The sequence below is a fragment of the Hirundo rustica genome, chromosome 12, assembly GCF_015227805.2.
Source record: "Hirundo rustica isolate bHirRus1 chromosome 12, bHirRus1.pri.v3, whole genome shotgun sequence".
Taxonomy (NCBI): Eukaryota; Metazoa; Chordata; class Aves; order Passeriformes; family Hirundinidae; genus Hirundo; species Hirundo rustica.
The window spans coordinates 13,936,588-13,959,453 of record NC_053461.1 but is presented as its reverse complement, the minus strand read 5'-3'; the positions used below and the strand labels follow the sequence as shown (position 1 = coordinate 13,959,453).

At 44.8% G+C, this 22,866-nt stretch overlaps 1 protein-coding gene across 2 annotated transcripts in view; it reads right to left on the bottom strand.

The window, feature by feature from the left end:
* SYNPR (synaptoporin) overlaps nt 1-22,866 on the bottom strand; it is a 107,297-nt gene that overhangs the window by 20,103 nt on the left and 64,328 nt on the right. For both annotated transcript variants that reach the window (XM_040076191.2, XM_040076192.2), the window contains one exon: nt 11,590-11,714. In XM_040076191.2, coding sequence (XP_039932125.1) covers nt 11,590-11,714 — 125 coding nt within the window. The remainder of the gene's footprint in view (nt 1-11,589; nt 11,715-22,866) is intronic.

The following is a 22,866-nucleotide window of genomic DNA, read 5'->3' as shown; positions in this document are numbered from 1 at the left end:
GTTATTCAAGCCCTGGACAACTGTGGGGATGAGATGGGGTTTGCCCCTTGGCAGGACAGCAGCTACCATGGAGGTGACTGCTCCCTGGCCCTTTTGCACCTGTGCTGTTCTGGTAAAATCAGACGTTTCTACCCTTTTGCTAACAATGACAAGACTGTTTCTCACCTCAAGCTGCTCTCACAGCTCTTTTCCCAAGATGAAATTACTGCTTACTCAAGTATTCCCATCCCTTACCTTTTTATTGCCCATTTGCCATGATGCACATCTCAGTGCTGCCTGCACATACCACAGCCTTTCAAAACTGAGATGCTTATCCATCCTTCCTCACTATCCCAGCAGTTTTCCATACCCCACTCTACCAGCTGCCCCAAAAAACAACACCCTTCCAGACTCCCCAGCACCCAAAGGTGCCTTCAGTACCCTCCTCCCCTACAGAGCAGCAGCACATTCATTTCCACCATATCCCTGCCCCTACAAAACTGGTTCATTTTTCTCTGGAGACAGAAAGCAAAATTAAAATTCGCAATCTGACTCAGCGATCCAAGTCTGGTCTTTTCTTTCATTCCTTTCTAGAGGAAGAAAGAATAGAGTTAGCTGATCAAAGGGTATTTGAAAATACTTCACTTTGAACTTCTGTCCGCTCAATAAAAACTCTTCATTTATTAAAAAAAAAAAATTCCAAAGCCCACATCACTCTAGAATTATTCAACACTACCAAATACATATTTCATCTTGCAAACATTTATTCCTAGCTCGTATCCTGGATATTTGAACATCCTAAAGATCTCCCCTTTGTCACAGCTGACTTTAGTGGCTTATACCCATCCAAATCCATGTCCAGAGCAGCATGACCAAAAAACACTCCAGAAGGTGCTGCTGGGAAGCTAACCAGGAGAGCTGTAGCAACCTACACTCTTTTCTGATTTATTTCCAGCCAAAATAATATAAAATATTTCCCTCCTAATGCTTTCAATTTCTCAGCTTGCCAGGTTCCCAGCCCTCACTAGCACATAGCTGTGCTGCAGATGTTTGGCCAGCACTATTTTCCTACAGTACCGGTTTATCAGGACAAGCTGCCAGGCATAGCTGCTGTCCCAGCACACCACACTGTGTGCTGCCCTGGGACAGGGACAATTCCCCCAGTGCAGGCAGCTCAGAGCAGGTTCAGCACCACGCCTGCGTCTGCTCCACCCCTCACTCCATTTCTCCTGTTAAGACAGTGAGCCTGAGACCCCCTGAGGTGCTCAGGCCTCCAGGAGGAGAAGCTACACAACCCTTTTGAGGATGGGGTCTGAAGGCATTGAGAAGGCACGGGTGCCATTTCTCCAGCTTGAGGGGGTATGAGCTTCCCCCCCTGCAGGACCCTGTCCCAGTGACTGCATGCACAAAGCTCTTGGGAAACAGCCTGCACGACACTCCTGGGGAAGGAAACATCTGGACTGGTGCCAGCAGTGGGAATGAGCCTCCCCAGCCTGTGCATGTAGCAGGAATGCAAACCCTACTACTCCATCGTAGCACCAGAAAGCCAACAAAAAAGGCTCGTTATAGAACACACGCTGCCGGGAGTGCTCGCAAAGCTGAGTGGGTGATCCCAACCCCACTTCCAAGCCTTTATCCAAGACCCAGATTTGTCTCCCAAGATAATTTCACAGCTCTTCTCAGGAACACATGCTGTGCAAGCAGAGCACATCGCTCAAAGACACGCTCCACCAGGCTTTACAGCCCAAATACCTTCCCAGACTGGGAACTTACATTCTTTGTGGTACAGATTAGTGGCATTATACTCTGATTTACTTCCACAGAGCTATTTTCTTGGGACAAAATGCTTTCTAGTCTCTGGGAAACGTTGCTTCTATCTCTGAAGGAAGGTAACCCTTAATTATCTTTTTAAAAAGTCATCATGTTCATGGAACAAGGCAAATTACAAGACCTGGAAATGCCACTGGCATATATTTGCATCACCACATAAATAACTATGCAATGTTACCTGGTCCCATCACGAGATCCTGGCTGAACCCATAGCTCTCATGTCCCTCCTGCTGCCCTCTCCTCTGGATAGACACAGGAAACAGCTTCCAAACTAAGAAGCTCCTGTGAGAGCCTAACAAAAGCTTCCATTTGGAGAAAGATCATCAGAAATCTAAACATCTACACAAATAGTAGAAACCATAAAACACAAGCAGGAGAAACCATAAAGAAAAGGCCTAAAAAAGTAATTGAATATAGGAAGACCATTTCTGAGAAGTGGATGTGTCAAATTCCTGGGCAATGTTTCTGTATGGAGCAATGTGGGACTGCTGATCTGTTGCTCCTGCACCAAACACATTCTGCAGGTGCTCACACCACCTCCAGTTCACCTTCCCTTCCACCATCAAATGGGCTATGAACTCCACATAAAATGATTCCAAATTCTTGGGCATCACCTGGTGTTCAACCAGAACCACCTGAAAGCATAAATGCTTCATTCACCCTGTGACAGTGTTCACATACGTTTTCACCCAGATCTACAGACCCTGAAAGCATCAATTTCACCCCTCAGATCACCTGATATAAATACAAGAGCAATTACAGAACAGGCAGCAACATTTACTCCTTTGTGTTGTATTTCAATATTACTTTGTATTTATAATTTTCTTGAGTATATTGTCCTAATGTACTTAAAACAATCAAATTAAGTTCTCTGTAGAGTTTTATGGGATGACTCCAATGAAACTGCCAGTCACAGTATGTACATTTGGAAGGGTATGACAAATCCTTTCCTCAGGGAGATGATGGGCTCCACCACAGGCTGAGCAGTACACCAGGCAGCAGCCAAGCAGACTTGTGGGTCTGCTGATGGACCTGCAGACAAATTGCCAGCACCTTCACACCCTGAATAGTCCAGGAGGCATGAATTCAGACAGGACAGGCACTGAGTGGGGTTGTGCTGCACAGGGTTGCGTGCACATCCTCTCCAGAGTTTACTGAATGAAAAATATTGCATTTAACTCCTGGCAAATAAGTTAACAAAATCCAGGTGTGAGAGGACACCAAAGACATTCCATGTATCCCATTCCCTACAGTCCTGGGGAAATCTTCAGGGCCCCTGCACAGCAAATGCCCATTTTGGAGCAGGGAGAAGGGGAAGGGCATGTGTTTGATTGTCCCCAGCTGTGCCACCATGTGCCATCCAGGGTATGGGATCAAATGCCAAACAAGGCAAAGCCAAAGGGTGGCTGCTTTGATTGCTTCTGCTGACAGCATGAAAATGTGCAAAAATAAATTTGCAAGGGAAGATGCCTAAAGTCTGACTTCTAGGAAAAGCCTTTGTGGCAGGCATAGATAAAATACCATTGCTGCACAATATTGCAGAGACTATTCATGAACATATATTAAAAATTCAAATTGTGAAACAGCTGCATATATTAACAAATCCAAAATCAACTTTAAGAACAAATTTGGCCTAAAGAATTAATGAAGACTTTTTCTGGCACTAAAACAGTGTTAAGCATAAAATACAGCCTCTGTGAGGAAAAAACAGCCAGTCTGGATCTGGACCATCCAAATTCACAAAAAATCCAATTTTTGAGTGCCAAAAGAAAAGCTCTTCAATTTAACAAAGTTTTAAGAAAGCGCTCTCCCTTATCTGCAGCAGACATCATCTCCAGAAAGTTTCTACCCCTCTCCTTCCCCCTTCAGCTGTGTGCCTATGAGCTCTGTGTTCTTGCAGTGTTTGTACATGGACAAGGAGACAAGAACTGAGCAGTCTGAAGAGCTGTGAAGAAATGCAAGCCTCCTCTACGGCCCCAGTTCAGCATTCAAGGATTTGTTCGTTTTGAGTTTTAAGGGATTCAAAACTTCAGAGTAGAAGCAGGAAAACACTGATGATAGCAGCAACTGAGATGAGCTCAACATCTGGAGAAGTAATCTAGTCTGCAGAGCTGCTGCCCCATCACAAAATATACTGCCTGAAGCCATCAGCTTGTCCTTGGTTGTGCAATTAACTAGAGACTTCATGGTTTTACAAATCTTCCTCCTCTGACCTCCTCAGGCACCGAACTGCTGTTCACAGCCCAAGACATCAGCAGCAGGAATGAGCTTTGCCACCCTTGGGCTGCACCTTCTTGGCTGCTTACAAAACAGTTTGACCCAGAAGGCAAGCCATCCAGACCAGCCACGAAATTGTGGGGGTGGTGGGTGATCTCTTGCTTCAACAACAGACATGATGAGGACCACATGCACAAGGTCAGCCTCAAAGAGAAGCTGAAGATGTGGTTTTATCAGATTTCTGGGGATTTTCTATAGAGCTCATGCAGGAACGAAGGGTGACTCAAAGCATCTCTGGTCCCTCACTTGTGAGAGAAGGGCACTTGCCTTTATCCACAGCTCCAAAAGTGCAAACTGGCAGTAACGACCATTCTTTGCCAATCCTCAAGATTTCTACAAAGTGGAAGACATTTTTAAGACCATAACTGAGGTCAGCAGGAGGCCCTCAAAACTAGAAAAATCACTAAGTCATCCTTATTTTTATCTGTTTTAATCAAACCAGCAATAATTCCATCAAACTCTGACAACAGGAATCACATTGTACATTGTATTCATGGATAGCTGTTACTGCAGACCACAGCTATCCAAATAAAAAAGCCCATTTTCTCCCAGTCTACTGTTCTCTTTGTCTAAAGACATAATTTCAGAGTCACTGTGGTCCTTGAAAACTTGTGGACATTGAAGAACACTGATTGGCAGTTTTCAATTATTTCACTAGTCTGTAGCCATGCACAAGAGAGCAAAAATCACATCAGGGCTCTGAACTATGGGATGCACTCTCTAATCACTAGAGCCAGTTATAAAAATGTGAAATATTCTTTCCTATTACAAACTATGTTCATTCAAAGCTGAGAAGAAAAGTACTTATTCTGCAGACCTGGATCACCTTTTCCCCAGCTTAGGAGACAATCTAAGAGCAAACAGCCCTAACTAACTAAACCAACAGCTCATTGATCAGTGCTCAATTTGGCTTTGCAAGCTCCATGTTCAGATTGCTTCCAGACCTGCTTCCTTACAGAGACTTGACCAAGGTCTCTGATGCCCTCACTGCCAGGGAAGTGCTGGGGCCATACTTTAAATAGCTCACAAAGTTCTTGCATTCATGTCACAATGGCATAAAATCTTTTAACTGGCTTTCCGTTCGGGAGAGGGGAAAAAAAAAATAAAATATTTTCAAAACTTGAGCTGCAATTTTCTGGTTAGTCCTATAAATTACCAGAATGTAAAAATCACAACTGAGAAAAAAAGTCTACTTTTTAGCTAAAAATATATCTTAATGCTTCAGTTTGCCTCACTAAGTCACATGAAATATGAAGATAATTTGTGAAGGTACCACAATCAGAAGTATTTGTAACCTGAAGGATTTCCCGAAATTTACTCAGCAGGATGCAACTTTATCTTCCTCATTCACTCAATTTCCACTTTCCACTAACAGTAGTTAAAATGTAGAAGTTCTGGTTAGGCAAATTATTCATTAAGAGGTCAAAATTAGGCATAAAAAGCACTGCTGAGATCAGAGTTTGAAACAGTTGTGGAAGAAAATTAAAGCCCTGACTGAGCCCTCAGTGCCCATCCTACAGAGCCAGTTTATATAACAGGGATATAGGTGAAAATCTCCAGCTTAGCTGATGTATTATTGAACACTTTTCCTCATCAGTTCAGCTGTTAACCCCAGATCTGTAGTGCTGGATGAGGCAGTCACAGTTTGGCAAGAAAAGGGACTAAACTGATGCAGCTTTCACAGACCAGCCTATTGCAGATCCAGAAGGGACCACTGTGACACAGCTTGTGGCTTTCTAAACCCCAATCCAATCATCCCTGCAACTCCTGCTAGCGCAAAATCTGCTTCCCAAAAGTGCCAGGTTTTGTTCTAAGAAGCTCCAGGGTGGAGATTTATCCCTTTGTTAAGCTGGAATGGGTCATGCAAAGTTTAACCAGCACCTCTCAGCTTCCCAGGAGCTCTGCCAAATCCACCTGGGAACTGGGGCATCTACATTGTGGCACAGGTTACACCTGAAGCACAGCTCCTGCTGGCTTGCTTTTGCTCCTGTCTATTCACAGGGGGTTCATGAGGCCACAGTTTGGTTTTGCAGAAGGGGCATCTTCTGTAAGATGAAAACATCCAAAATGAACACAAACCTTAAGGAGTTTCACTGATTCTGTGACTTTATTCCTTCCTATCTCCAACCTCTCAAAAAGTCTGGGAGCAGAGCCCATCCACCAAAGTTACCAGAAAGTCAGCACTACAGGCAACTACTTAGTTGAAAGAATTTCTATTTATCAGCAGCTCTCAGTCTCCCAGGCACCACAAACATTTATAATATTTCTGCCAGAATGGTTTTCACTGAATTCTGAAGCAAGATTTACTACAAATGGATGGCAAAAAATAGAAGGATAGTACACACTGGCACAGAAATGTGCTAACATTAGCAAGAAGCCTTTTCCAAAGAAAGATAGATGCAAAGCCCAAAAAGTTAGATGCTTTCTCCTTAATTATCATTTGTAGCTTCTAAGTAGGCAATTTAGAGCTGGCTGTCATATTTCAAATGGAAGACTAGACTACCCATCGAATGCAGATGAGGTGAACACTTTCAAGGGTGCTCAATGGGAATGTCTTTATTCAAATGAGATGCTTAAAGTGAATGAAAAGCTCCCATAAAACACAATTTCTTTTTCCTTCAGAAGGAAGAATCACTTGAAGAGACAGCTTTACTAGCACACTGAAAAGATACTGATAGGTGGTTCAGAATAAAATAGAAAACATTTGTTTTGCTGTGATACAAAGGTGTGCAAAGATGTATTTTCATCAAGGTCTCACAACAGCACCACCAGGAAATCCTACTCTGTCCTAGCAACTGTGGCTCAGTGCTCCTAACACCTCAGCACACACTTCCCCTAACCACTGGCTTAGGCGAGACTGTTTAAAATTTAACAATTTCAACCTCCAGGCCAATAGCTTCCAAGCAGTTTTCAGGATGAATGCCCCAAGAAAAGACAAGAGATACTCCAAATTAACTCCCATTCACAGCATTTAACTTGGGGATACACTGTGTGTGTAGGCTTGGGTTACAGCACCTCCAAAAGCTACAGGCTAAGAGATTTTAGCTCTGTCTCAAGACTTAACAGGCTGCACACTTAGGGGCTTGCATTGAGATGGTTCTGCCTTCCCATTGCCCTGCAGACTTGTCCAGAACAATACCTCTGCTCATGGGACTCCCAGGAGCCACAGACCTCATCAGCATCACCCACAGCCAGGGTCTGGCACAGAATTCCTCCCCTGGCCAGGACAGGGCTCAACCACAAAGAGCAGCTGATGGCATCAGCACAGAGCATCTCTCCCAGCACATCATCACAAGAGCACTTCTGAGATGCAAAGGGTCATTCAAATCAGTAGTTGAAGAAGCCCAAATGTTTCAGTGCAACTCTGCCAGTTGCAAGTAAAACATCAAGTTTGAGATACGAATAATTACATAGCAAAAAATCCTCAGTACAGACTTGCTATGTTAAGGAAACAAATATACTTGCTTCTAGGAGGACTGATGAAAAAAGCATCTTAAAATAGTGAATATCAGGAACAAATATGTACACAGTAGGTGTAGTATTTAATCACTTATCATCAAAGTAAACCCAAGGAAAAACAAAGTACATGATGCTGGGATCTCAGAAAATAATAAACAAATAGGACCTTCACTGGGACTCTTATTACAAACAAAACATATTGCTTCAGGGCACTTGGATAAGTGACAAATACAATCTGAAAGGGTGATGGACTGTGAGAGTAACAAATAATCCCAAGATGCTGAATTTTTTCCACCCCTCAAAGAATCATTGCCCGGGTGAGGGTCAAGTTAATGAACATCTTAATGTGTGCCAAATTTGCAATAGACTCTGTATCAAGCACAGATCCTAATGCTAGAGAAAAACTGCTACTGTAGGGTCAGAGAAATTTATTCTATATTTGAACTTGTAAAACTTTGCATATGCATATATAGGTATCCAGAAGAATGGCTGATGCATGCTTTAAAACAAGAGGAAGGAAGAAATGTTTTGTGATAAAACTAGAATCAGGCCAAAATGAGAAAAAAAACCTCAGGTGAGTATTTGAAACATCTTTATAAATATCAGATTAGGCGTGGAAGAGTCTGGCAGGAGCTGCAGAAGAGTGTGGAAGAGCTCCAGGAGACATTGTTAGATGACATTAGGGTTTAGACTTCAGGTTTATTTCCACATTAACAGGGTGACTACAGGGTCATGGATGTGGGTTGTAGGAAGCTTAAATGAATCAGTGTAATTGAGGATGGAAAAGCCTCCATTTCATCTCCTGTTCCAGGAGAGATGGTGGAGCCAGATTTGGGGCCAATAATGTCAATGCTGGGGGGACAGCAGTGGTTAGTGCACCCCAGTGGCACAAGCTCAGAGCAGAAGCTCAGATGGGAATGGCCCAGCCTCCTCACACTCCTGACACAACCATCCTGCACAGGGGCTTTTCTCCCAGGGATCCTGTCTGCCAGCTGTGCAAGAGCACCACTGCACCAGATTCCTCTGGTCCTGTCTAGTGATTAGCACACTTTTACGATTCTCCTCACTTCCTTCTTTTCAAAGGGCAAATTAATCCAGGTCCAGAACTAACTACGAGAGTGATTCCAGCAGAAATGAGAAGCAGCCACCTTGTGAAAAAGGTTTCTTTGGGATTTCCTTTTGGTGCTCCACAATTTCCTGCTGCCAGAGTTACAACAGCAGTAAGACAACATAGGAGCCAAGCATAACTTCCATATAGCCATAACTTAAAAAAAAAAAAAAAAACAAGAAATAATTAATGTTAGTTTAAAGGTACTTTCAAAACTCCCTGTCTTAATTGTACTAATTATTTCTCCTGGACTCATTTTTATTTCTTGCTAAAGACTTTTGCAATTTGTAGGTTGGGGCTGAGAAAAATCTCAATAAGCAGGTGTGAAGATGCTCTTTTGTTTTGGGAGCATCTGGAGCTACCTGCTGTGGAGTGCAGTGTTGCTTCAGTGCAGTCAAGACTGGCCTGGGGCCATATGAATCACCCCCACACACCACCAGCGCTGGTTTTGTCCTCCATCCTCCTTTTCTTTAGCTCAGCTGATTGTCCTCAGAGCATGTGGTCACAAGCGCAATGCCCATCCTTTCAGTCTGGAAAACTCCCTCCCCATTCTGATCTTGCTTTAATAGGAACGTTTTCAGGTTCCTTCAATCTCTTTTCCAAAACATCCAAGCCTTCTTGCTTTGCCAAGCTGTCCTGTTCAGCCTTACCACTTTGTTTACCAGCTTAAAGCTCTCGACACTTGTCATCTACTGGCCAAGGCCTAGCACTTCATCTTTTGGGAGAAGAAAATAAAGCCTCAAATTCACAGGAACAGAAATGAAAGCAGCTGGTAGCACGACTTCCTTTGTTTCAAGTCATGCTGGAAGGTGCAGCTCATAAAAAGCAGCACTCAGGTATTTTGACTGCTTCAGTGTCACTGCTGACAGCCCCAACAGCAGCGGGGTGTCAGATGCTCAGCAGCTTCTCTCCTTCCACCTACACCTCCCCCGGCTGACAGCCAGTAATCAGGACTGTGAAGGCATTTGAAAAGGAAAATGCCACGGGAAGATGGACCTGAATACAAGTGGGAAATTCATCCTGCCTAACAATGCCTACAAGCCCATGCAGGGAGATCAGCCTCAGGAGCACAGCCTTGATTAGAGAGCCTCAACTTCTCTGAGCTGCCTTTTCCAAGTGTATTCACTGCTCTGAGATGTTACCTTTCCCAACTAATCTCACTTCTGTTTTTAGAGCGTCCCATCTCCATTCTGTGGAAGGAGCACTGGAGAAAAGCAAAAACAGCAAACACATGAGAAAGTCACAGGAATATTTAGATAAAACACTGAGATGACACCGAATTCCAAAGGCAGCGCTGGGCCAGATTTTCCAGGCACACACCTGCTGCCTCATGTAATCTGCACAACTCTGGACAATTCTCACATATGCCTGAGGTTTGCAAACAAAATCCTAAACTGCACAAAATCTGAGTATATTCATGCTTCTCCTACAACAGCAGCTCGTGCCACCTCCCTCCTCACCTGCACATCTCAGGTATATTTGTAGCACGTAGCCAACCACCCCATTGTGCGTGCCATGCATCCCATCTGGGCATGCTGAGTTCAAGGGCCAGCCACAGCCTCAGCTGGAGCCCTCCTGCAAATAAACCTTATTTTGCATCATCTCTGCAACATGCTGGAATGTTACATTACCCATCAATTACTTCCAGTTTTCTAATAAGCAAAACTGTGGGAAATTGCAGATCCAGCCACTTCCTTCGAGAAACAATGGTCGATGTGCCTGGTGAAACACCAGGAGACACTCGATGGCTACTTCTCTCTGTTTTATTAACTTTTAAAATAAAACACTATTTTATATTCATGCAAACTAAAAGCACTTCACTACAGGGTGTATTTGTAATGAATGTTGGAGAAATGACCTATTTGGAAGTGAATCAAATTACAAACTCACATAACTCAATTTTCAGGATCTCTCCTATGCATACTTAGCAGAAATGAAAGAAAATGTGGACATGTTCAAGATAAAAAATAAACATTTGTAATACCAGGAAATGCAACCTTTTTGAGTAATAAATGTCAAGCAAGAATAACATTTCAAGGAATCAAATTCGGTTCCCACTGTTTGGAATTTGCTGTACCTTAGAACATGTTAAAGAAATAGATGCTTTCAAGTCTGGTCTGTGCATAGCAATCATGAGCAAAACAGCATGTGATTTCCCAAGGAAGAAAAATAATTTTAGAGTCATAGTGTACTAGACTTGAGATTGAATTATGCATTCTTTTCCTAATCATCTCAATTCCTTGAAGAAATCACTTATACAAAAGTGAGTGGTTTCTGTAGTGGACTTGACATATCTAAAACCAGAAGACTGTAGATGCTCTTTTGAAGCAGGATCTTAAATGGCATGAACATTATATATATATATATACAGTTTTCAGATGTACTTAAAAAACGTAAAAACACCTATAAAAACTGTTTTCCTAAATCACTAGGTTTAAAGCATTCAGACACCAAGAGATGCAAACAGGCAATTAGTAAAAATTTCAAAAAGCATTTCAAAATTATGGTTCAAACTCATTTTGTTTTTTTTGCTTCCCCCTCCCTTGGAGTAGCTGTTTCAGATCCTTGCTACCGCAATGGATGGGAAACCTCCATCATTTTCAGCTTAAGTTAATGGCTACACTACAGTTGTTCATCTTGGGATGATGCGCTGTTTCATTTTTCCTCGCCTGCCATTTTCCACTCCCCAAGCTTTCCTGGCCTCCACAGGGCTCTGCAATCTCTCCTCTCCTCAGCTGAGCTGCCATTCCCAGCAGTTGCCATGGCCCCATGCACACCAGCTCCAGCCAAATTCATTCCTCCTGCGCACCAGAGGAAAATCCCGGCGCCCCGGAGCGGTGCTTAACTGAACCGTGCTACCAACGCAGGACAGGTGGGTGAAGCTGGGCCAGGGCCAGCCCCCGAGTGCCGAAGCGCCGCGAGCCGGCCGGGGTTACCTGAAGGGGTAGGCAAAGGCTATGTCAATGCTGAGGTCACTCTCTGACTTGTTTGCACAGTCCACACTGAGGCGCAGCTCTCCAGAGTACCCGCCGCATGTTGCAAATGCAAAGATTGCAAAAAGCTGTCAAAAACAAACAACATTTTTATTTTATTTCGTTTCAGCGACCACCACAAGCAGATCCATGCAGTAGCTCTAGCCGCAGCACCGGCCCCCTCGGGTCAGGTTATCCATCACTCCTTGCATTTAAAGCACTGCCATACGTTATTCCTGCACCCTTCCCAAAAGCAAAGAACCGTGACACATGAAGTGTCTGTTGCCACACAGACAAACACGTCACCATTTGTCCATGCCAGGCATCTCCGCTCTTCCCTCCTGTCTTGAGCCCCATTTGGGATTCACAACCCAAGCAGTTATTTAAATCACCCCACTGACAGGTGAGATTGGACAGGAAGAGAAGGATGAATATTGACTGAACATAATGAGTAATTGTTCACCCAAACAAAACCCTGGCAGAAGCGTAAAGGTGCAACCAGAAGTAGCAATAGCAGACCCAGACAGTTCACACAGCTGCCATCCCCTTATGTGGCAAAACACAGAGCTGAGCTGCCCCTCTCCCAGTTCATGTATGACTTAGAAAAAAAACACAGTGTTTTTTTAAATTACTTTTCCTAAATTACTACCATAATCCAAAGTGGACATTAGAGGTGAAGAATTCCAGACTTTGTTTGAAGTCAGGCAAACTGGAAAGGAACAAAGAGCTTGGGTGGTTCTGATGCAAACCTACACCACATCTTCATCTTCCAGGAGAAAAATAATGAAGGAGGGAGTATGCAGGGCAGAGACACATCAGCTTTTATATCAAGGGTTCAAAGAAAGGGATTGGAAGCAGGCATAGGTATCTTCAAGCATCAGTGATATAGGCTTCCTCAGAAGAACCTAAGTAGAAGTGGGGACAGTTTATTTATACAGTTGTAATTTAAATTAAAGGACAGGTTAGATTTTGTTGATTGCAGCACTACAGCTCTGAAGTAACCCATTAGCTTTAATAGAATTACTGTGAGATCTACAGAGGGGCAGATAAGGGAAATAGCAAGCAAATGCCCAATCCCAGGCACAACTAAATAAGCTAAAATCAGCGACCCAGAGGAAACTAAGAGTGTACACATCTGGGGAAGGAACCATGGTTTTGGACACTGAAAAATGATGCAGCAAGCAGATGTAATGGCAAAATAATAGACTGAAAATACAATAAACAGAAAAACTAGATCTTTTCTTGCTGCACAAGGTTTTGCAAAACATACCATTAATCTTAGTTCTCCCAATCTGCCACATAAACAAAGTCCCAAGTTTCACCAGCCTCCTTGGAATTCAGCTTTGCATGTGCACCTTTTCCCCAGAGAATGACAGATTATTGGGGTGACACCTGAGCACTGGGGCAGGGAGACCCTCCCTGGGTGATGTGCTGAGTATGATGGAGCACAGGGAATAACAGGAGAATGATGCAAGTTTCCACCTTGCCACTCACTTCCAATGTGACATATCATACATGAAGGAGAGATTTGCAAAGGTATTTAGGTACCTAATGACAAGAAAAGTTAATAAAAACTTTGATTGAATCAATTCTTCTTGCTGAGCTCACTGCAAAAGAGGAAAGCTGAACCTCGCTATGAATTGACTTGTTCAATATGCACCACTAAATAAATATTTTCACTACAACTTAAACAGTGTTCCTTCATCCTAAATGAGACACTTCCCCTGTACACACAAAAAGTTTCTGCCCTTACATGTAGCACAGGACTGAAAACCAGCATTAATCACCCCAGGTTAATTTGTGAGGCAGTGTCAGAAAACAATACATTAATGAGAACAAGAGAGAACGCTGACCTGCTTTCTGGACTAATTAACAGAATTGCAAATGCAAATGTTTTGCAGGTACATAGGCACAAAGATTAACAGTGATATGTAAAGAGGGAACTTGAAAACCTGCGGTGTGAGACCTGCCATAAAGGAAGAGCCATCACTTCTCAGCTACCACCCTCAGCAAGGAGACAAGCAGAGGAAAGAGGTGCAATTAAAATGCATCTCCTTTAATCACACATTAGAAATCAGCACAATGGGTGTCATGTTTTTCACCAAGGGCACAGAGCCATACCCAAAAACACAGCTCAGGCCATTCCTTCCCAGGAACTATCTCCTCCAGAATTCCCAGCTTTTCCTCTCCCCTACTGGGAACATCTCTGACAGCAGACTGGCACCTGGAGCCTTGGTCCTTCAGATCAGACCCAGCCTTTACTCACCCTTTAGCTCCACAAGCAGCTCTTAACCAGAAGCTTTTCAGCAAATCCCTCCAAGCACAACCATCAGCTCACACTCTGCTCCAAGCAGCAGGCAGCACCCACAACACAGGTGGGAAAGGGAAAAGGACCATGCCACAGGCTTTTCTACCGAACTTCAGCAATGCCTCAGCCATCAAGCTTGGCTCCCTGCTGCAGCTGGCTCAGATGCTGCTGATGGCTGGGATCACCCAGCTGCCAGTAATGCCCAGCCAGTCCTCACAGCTGCATGCTGAGGACATGAAGCACCTTTAGGAAGCATATTTACAGTTTCCATCAAGGGAGTGCAGAATGAGAGCTGTAAATCAATTTCCCTGGGGGTATCTTGGCCAAGCAGCAGCATAATCTTCTCCTCCTACCTTTGCATTTTCCCTTCCCCCCCACCCCAAGTTGTGCTGCTTTATGTTGTCAGAGGAGTGCCCGGAGCACTAAGCCAAGAATTACTAGCTGGTTTTTTGTGCACACAGTAATTCTGCGGCCGTTTCAGGGAAACTGTAAACACCACTGTATTTTATTAGAGCAGGATTTGTGTAAATGGCAGTTGTAAACCCCATAATGGGAGCTTTATGGGCCAGGTTCAATAAAACCTCCATCTGTGAGATAATTTTATTGAATCTGGCTGCTCTGAAATTGAAAAGTTTATGGAGAAAGGGAAAGTGTTTCCCCATTTTCCTATTTGCTCGTTGCCTATAAATCCACACTCAGCACTAGGCCTATCTGCAAGGTGTGCCTGCATCCTGCCTCCCCCCTTCACATGAATAAATCTCCCCACGCACAGTTACCTCTGGTTGTCCCACGGCTGCTGCCTGCCAAGGCTCAGGCCTGGCAGCCAGTCCTGTGCCTGGCTTCCTTGGAGCAGCAATGGAGAAACGTGGTGCCCTTGAGGCAACAAATCCTTGCTGCCCTGGCTGTGCCAGGCTACTCCTGCCCACAGCAGTGGGAGCAGGGCAAACCCTGCCTTGTCCTGTGCTCCCCATCCCTCCTGCGCTGCAGCCATTGCCTTGCCATCGTTACACAGTGGGGAGGTTGGTGCCTTCACATGTGCCTGGACCCTTGCAGGGAAATGGAAAATCCCTCTTCCCAGCCTGGATCAGCGGTCCCCATTCCATGTGGGATAACACACCAACCATCCCACGAGTTCAGTGTGTGCTGTGGAAGCAGTTACCAACCCACCCAACGCAGCCACAGACCAGAGGGAGGGAGAGGAATGAACATTATTTGTGCTTCTCAGCACAGACTGGAGCAATGCACATCTCACATGCCCAGTCTAGCCTGGCTGGAAGATCATCCTCCTTCCTCATGGTCTCAGACACAACGCTGATGTGCTGGTTTTGCATTGATTGACATTTAGCGAGGAGGCAATGAGTTTCTGCAAAGTGATTAACACCATTCCCAGATCCTGCTTTGGTGATATTCCCTCTTTGATCTCCAGCCTTGCCCCGGCCTATAGGTATATTTTTGTAAAGAAATATAATCTCATTGTATAACTTAACCAACAGAAATTATACTTATTATGGTACTGTGCAATAATAAACCAGCCTGCCCTGTCAAATCAGACAAGCATGTTTTAAAGACCAGTTGGGTCCTTAGCACTTTGAGAAAAAACAGCAATGTAATACCCAGGAGGGCACAACACCGCTTCTCACACCAGCACAGGGCAGGGCAAGGCTCATCATATGATTTATGGGATCACCTCCCTTCTTCCAATGCCAGATTTCAATGAATCCTGTAATTGAGCATTCAGGTGCTGTCATTTATCCAGTCTCAAGGCTGGTTCCTTCGTCTCCCAACCCAGCGGCCAGGGGCTTGGGGTGTGTGATGCCCTGAGGGAGCCCAAGTCCCAGCTGTGAATTACACACTTGGTAGTGCCTCAGCACGTGACCCTGGACATCACTCATCCCACCATGGAAGGGAAAAACAGGATGATTTTCTATCACTTCTCCCTGTTTGGCTTTGAGACAATTCCCCTCAGTGCCTGCTGAGCAACAGGCTCGCTCTGCACACCAGGAGAAGGCAGAACAGTTCCTGACAAGGCAAGTTAAAAGGCTTATGTGGTGCATGTTACAGCTGAAACATCCCGGTAGGAAGACAACACTGCCATTTAAAATTGATGAAACTTCTATATAAACCAGTTTCTTTTTCTGGGAGCACGCCTGCCCTGACAGCAGCCTGCTGGCTGACAGGATGAAGCCATGCTGGGTATCCATCCCAAAATCATCCTGCTGCAAAGGAGAGGACTTGCTCTGCCTGAGGGCTCCTTGGTGGGTCCTCCAGGAGGGCAAGATCTTAAAAAGCAAGTGTTGTCTTGCCTGGAGCGGTGGTGGCCAAGAACAGGCTGTGGGGGATGCAGTTCACTGTGTGGTTTAGTCTCCAGTGCTTTCTCTTGGCACTGAGGAAGGAAAATGGGAATAAACCTGCTGGATGCTTTCTCAAAGAGGTCCCCCCAGTCCCCTACTCCTGCCCTAACACTGGAAAGCCGAGAAGAACTCCTGACACTTTCAAAGAGCGAGCTGAAATATTCAAAACGCCTGCGCTATTATTAGTCATTTTACACGCTCAGAGTGTTTTAAAAGCAAACCTATTTTTCTGGCATAATTTCTGGATCTGAGACCTCCCTTTCTCCATACCACCATAACAGAGAGACCTTTGCCAAATGCTCCATTGCCTTACATTTCCCACCGTGGCCAAGAGCGTGTGCGGAGCGAGGAGGGAGCGCGTTGCTCTGAGGGCTCTGGAGACGTCCCCCCGCAGGGGGCATCGCTCACCCAGCAGAGTGCTTCGTTAAACTGAGATTATTTATTTATAGGGCAGAAGCAGTAATTGAACATTATTATTAAGGCTGTAAAGGGAAGGTTCGAAGGCACTAAATGACTGTACGGGAAACGTTTACTGCAGAACTGATGGCTCAAAATATGTCACCAGTGAAGGATTAGGAAGCACTCTCTCCTCTGGGTCTCTGCCTGTTTCTTTTTTAAAATCTGGCATTTTTCCTGCACGAATCTGAGCTGCAGACTTCCTGGAATCACTTCTCCTACATACAAGCCTTTGTGCACTGGAGATTATCAGATTATTGACTTTGGGATTCCTAATTATATCAACTTGACTGGTTGATGAATTGGAGGTGGATAGCATCGCAGCCGACGCAGTTCGGAGGGGGGTGACAACTAGCTGGAGTCATTTTCCTTCAACAGCTATACAGGGAGAAAGCTGAAATGCATTCTGCTCCTGCTTAGAAACAAACCCTAAAGCCACAGTTCACTGATTGCTGGGATTTAGTGTCCCTGCCTTATAGATAAACAGCAGCATTGCTAAGAAGGCTCCTGTGCCAGCCCAGCCCTGGTCTGTGCAGAGTGAAAACCCCAGAGATGAGGGAGCAACTCAAAAGTTTGGGCACAAAGAACCACATGTGCCACTGTCATCCACCCGGAGGAGACCAATCTGCTCCACGAGGCCATCTACAGCAGTAAACCTCTGTCTGGCATTTTAGAGCACCCACAAAGATCAGTCCTTGATGCCACCAGCTGGATGGAAAGACCTGACCCCAGAGCAGGCAGGAACCCCACAGCATTCTCTGTTTAAAGCACAACACTTCATTTAATGCTTAGCATTTTTTTCATTAAAAAAACCCAACAACTTGATTTGATTCTTAATGGAAAGACTTATGGAAATGAAATTGGGGTATTTTCAGTGAGTAAAGATCATTTTATAATAACTTGGTTATACAATACTTTAATCCCAAGGAGACAATTTTCTCTCTTTTGCTTTGAAGAAAATCTTTATCTTTTTCATTCATCTTCCATTGATTATTCTAAAAATCCCATTTAGCTCCACCAAGTAATAGTATGGTAGTCTTTTCTCATTATATTTTAATAGAATAAAGCCCAACAGTATATGACGGGATAAGATAGCCATTCGTTGGGGTAAAGAACACTGCTCCTCCAGATGGCCAGACAGAATCTGTGTAATGCCTTTCCTATTTATTAAGTTCAAAATGTAATGCAAGCTGTTTCATCCAGTATTTAATGGGTCAGCCACAAAGCTGAAAGCTAATGCTAAGGTTGGCAGCATGATTCGAAGAGTTAACAGGCAGAAAATAGAGACATATCTCTTCTTGGACTCAGTGAAAAGCTGTTGGAGTACAAAGGTACTTACACAAGGTGGGCAGAGCTGCCAAGCTCTCTCAGCACCTCCAACTGTTAGTCAAAGGTTTGAGGTAAGCATTTACAAGGACCTGAGGGTTTTTAAAATTTCTTGTATAAATTGCTTTCAGCACATGGACATTGACACGTTTGTGACATGTCTTTCATGAAACAAAAGACATCGATGGTGCTGCAAACAGGCTTAGGAGTCCCTGGTGTAATTACTGGGTGCACGTGCTTCATTTGGGATTTATCACAGACATACTTGCAGCCCTTTCCCCCTCTGGCTGTAGATCAGCCTGGAAGTTCCAGCTCTTCCTCTGTAGCCTCCAGAGCTTCCCCTTTGTGCCCTCTTCATTTAAGGACACAGCAGCACAAGTTGGACAGACATGTTTTGATTTGTACATATAATCCCTGAATGACTCATGCTGTGACATATGTCACTGCAGCAGAGATGTGCTCCTTTTTGGGCCTGAGAGTTTTTCTAGTCCTAGACTTCCAAAAAAAAAAAAAAACCCCAAAAAACACCAAAAAAACCCAAACAAGCGTGGCAGTCTCTACCAGGACCCACATTGTGACAGTACCCAGAGCATCACAAGTGCGCAGAGTCCTGGAGAGCAGCCACTCCCAGTCTGTGTCCCCTTCCTCTTGTGTCATGAGCTGCTTTGGTACCAACCACCTGTGACCATCGTGGGCAAAACCATGGAAAGTCACGGTGAGGAACAAGAGAGCTTTTCTAACAGGTCAAGTCAATTCTCATTTTACTAACAGGTAATGTGCAACAACCCAGCAAACACTCAGGTTAATGCAGCAATGTAACTGTTTCTGCTCCCTCCAGAAAACAACAGGTTTTGTGCAGACTTTACGGCCTGATTATATGGGATTTATTGTGTAACAAGTGTAAACATTTAATTATAAAATAAAAAAGGCTGGATGGCTGCTCCTTTCCTCTTTTGCTTGGTGGGTTCAAAAGCATCTGGGCTTAAAATGGTCCATAATGTAATATAAATGCATACAGAGCACAATCCAAGTTATTACTGGGTAGGATTTACTCCCTCTAATAATCACAGGGATTTACATTATGGCTGAGTGACATGCACACATGGGAAGCACTCTGTGAAGGGAAAGTACCCATGAACTTAATGTCTGTAAACCCTGGCTGGCTAATACAGGCTCAGGGACTCAACCTCAACCAAGGCTACAGCACACCGCAGCACTGGACAGCAGGGACCACAAACCCAGCTTGGAAAAGCAGCCTTGTACACGGTGTGCACAACATCTGCCCTGGGCTGGGGCTGGGACAAGGCACTTCTCCCAGCCTGGGAGCCCAGCCCCACGCCCAGCTCTCCCAGCACCACCCCCAGGCACCACTGTTCCTTGGCAGCATTCCCTGATGGCTCCTGGGTCTGCTTCCTCCCTGATTTGTGCCTTTGCTCTTCCCATTAGTTTCAGCTCCTTTCCCAGCACTACTCCGTGGACCTGGGCTCCTGAGGAGAATTTTCATGCTCTGGTGACAGATGCACGCAGTGGAACTGAGAGGCTGGAGCACTCCTGAGCAGAAAATGCTCTGACAGCTGGGTCCCCGCAGCGTGGCAGTGAGGGGGCTGCAACCAAACCCTCCCCGGGTCAGCACTGACGGAAAAGGATTATTACGGGAAAGGCTCTTGTCCTCCAATCACGCTGTATTATTTATGACCTAATGATTGCCCATTGACTAGCAGGGATTGTACATTCCTGAAGATGTTTCTGGGTGAATGGAAGGGCATTAACCTCATTATTATCACGTCCATGCTCATCAGAGGCCATTAGTCACTTCCTCTCAGCTCCCTAGGCTGCAGTGTAACTATCTGGTGTCATCTGCTGCCTGTCACCTGCTGTCCCACATGCCTGCCCTGGCTCTGTCTCCAAACATGAGGCCCATTGCCTCATCTCAAACCAGTTTTGGATGGAAAAATCCACCGGAGCTGGCTTTGACCTCAACACCCACCTCTGTGCAAAAGGCTGGGATAAGAATTTGCTCCTGGCTAAATATCAGCCCACATGGTAAAAATAAATTATTTTTTAATAATTAAGATGATGGGCTATAAATGAACATTTGCTTTGCTGAGCTCTGGGAATTCACAGGGAACATTCTGAGCAAGAAACATTTTTTAAAATTAAAACCTCCCTCTCCTCTTCTTTACTGCCACTCCTCTCATACTTTGTCCCCAGAGATGGTATTGCTCTCCTTCCCACACTTAAATCATAAAAAACAACACCTAACCACAACATATTTAGGAAATGCTAACAACATTGTCCTTATCTCACTAGCTCTGAAACACTTCATCTGGACAGGTAAAGTTGCCCTGTTCCCTTACAACCTCCCCCTTCCTGTGCTGCTCCACACCTCTTGCCTCTCTCCTTTTTGTTCACACCCCTTAATTCACGTTCCCTGAAATCTGTATCCATACCTGCTGCCAAACAAACACAAAGAGAAAAAACGTTTCAAAAATCTTGCCTGAATGTTCTCCATTTCCTTCATAGTTCAAAATACTTAATTCTGAGACAACCAGTCATCCTTCCCTTTCTCTCAGCTGCCAGCAGCTGCTGCAAATCTTCTGTGCCACTTCCCAATGTACTTCAAACCCTCCCAGACCCCAGAAAAGAAACAGACACTTGTACAAAACCAATAATGCATCGATATGTTTTTGGCCATTGCCGTCTTCACATCTGCACTGCTGGAGATGAATATCCAGCTTTTTTTTTTTTTTTAATCTGTAGACTCTGGTCTGTGGAATAAAGCCAGGATCACTAAAATAAGGAAGCAGAGAAAACACAAGCAGAATGGAAAAAGCAATTGAACATGCTATAAACGTAGAATCAGGTGAAAGCTAATTATGGCCACGCTCACTGAAAAGATAAGGACACAGTGAGGGAGATAGACTTATTAATTATTTGTGTTATGGTAGCACTTAGAAGCCCCAATCCTTTATCTGGGACTAGCTGTACTATACACGGCAAACACTTAGATATATCTTTGGGCACCGTACAGAGTTTTAAGGAAAATGTGCAAACGCTCTCTTCCTTCGCTTCAGCAGTTTCTGGTTTGTTAATGCTTTTAAAGGAACCTGAGTCCGCCATCAGACTCATTCTGAGCAGCTCACAGGATCGTCTCATCGGTCAAAGAACAAATAATTCAGCATGAAGGCAGCCTGCACTCAGAGCTGAATTGGGCAAACCCCAGGAAAGCCCCACAAAACGGGCGTCAGCTGCATCCATCGCCATCCACATCCCCTGGTATGGGGCACAGAACGCTCACTGTTGCCAACAGAGACGTTTCATCCTCATTGACTCTGTGCAACTTTGATTGCTTTTCTAATTAAGACACATTTTATGGTAATCTACCAAGCCCCTTAGACTAAATCACTCACTTAATCTGTTGTTAGTGCCCATATGTTTACAGCTTTACAGCCTGCTGCAGCATATTTGCTTTGCCACGGCGCCGGGGAGTTTCGGTGACAGATGAGCCACTGCAGAGCCATTCAGGTGGCACAGGGCTCTCCCACCCACCCAGCCTGTGCACGGACAGATGGACAGACAGCCCTGACACACACACACAGCGGTTTGGAAAAGAGAGGAGAGGGAAGGCACAGCACTGCAGATACCTCATGCTGATCACCTGTCTCTTCCTCTGTCTCTACAGATGGGCTTAGCACATCTTTCTCATTTTCTTTTCTTTCCTTTCCTTGCCTTTTTTTTTTTTCCCTCCAAAATAAGAGGTAGCACATGACAGGAGAGGACTGCTGAAGAGTTTCACAGTACGGTCACGTCTCTGTCCCCCGAGCTCATTTACCAAAGAGTTTCACTGCAGGTGCAAGGGCTCCTTGCAACCTTTTGGTCACATCTGCAAACTAAGGACAGGCAGAGCCAGACCCTCCACCTACACTGGACAATGAAGGAAATAAAGGTTGAGGAAGCTCCATGGCTCTACAGGAGGGAGCAAGTTTGTCCCCAGCCGCAACCTTGCCTGCAGTCCAGACACACCCACGGACCCTTCCAGCTTCTCCAGGGCTGGCACTGTGCCACCATGTGTCCCCTGGGCTCTCCAGCAAGCCTGCCTGCTGTGCATGAACGCACGGCTGCAGCGCTGGCAGGCAGCAGCTTCATCTCCTCATCTCACATCAGGCTGCCCACACTGGCTCTGGATGAAGGAGCAGGGATGCACTGAACAGAAACGTGACCCTTCCCTGCTCCCAATCCATGGCACAGCTCCCAAATGCCTGCATCCCACAGTGGTGCTTCAAGCTCAGGAGGGACCTGCAGACCCCAGTTCTGCTCAGACCAGCTGGGTTGAATCTCCAGCCCACCATGCACAAATGAGTCAGATTCAAAATGTTTGAAACTATTTGTGCTCAGCTTGCTGAGGAAAAGAGAGCCCACAAGCAGAATCAGGAAAAACCAAACTCCAGGTTATGTTGTCATCTATCATCCTACCTTCACAGAAAAATTCCTTGGAAAAAAAATGGTCATATAATTTTACAGGAACACTTAATAAAGAGTAACATGAAGAATAAAGTGCCACCTGCCATCACCAGCATTGACAGGCAGCTGTTACCCAATATCAACACAAATACCTTTCCCCCTGTAGAGTTTCTATTGATCTGAACAGGATCAACAGAGGTGAGGAAAGTACTCATTACGTCTTCCAAGGACTTGGCTAAAGAAAGAGTATCGGACATTCAGAAGGAGACAGATATTTAAGAAATCAATTTTTAAAAGGGTTTATGGAATTTCTCTAGGAATTGTTTGAGCTGCTAGAAG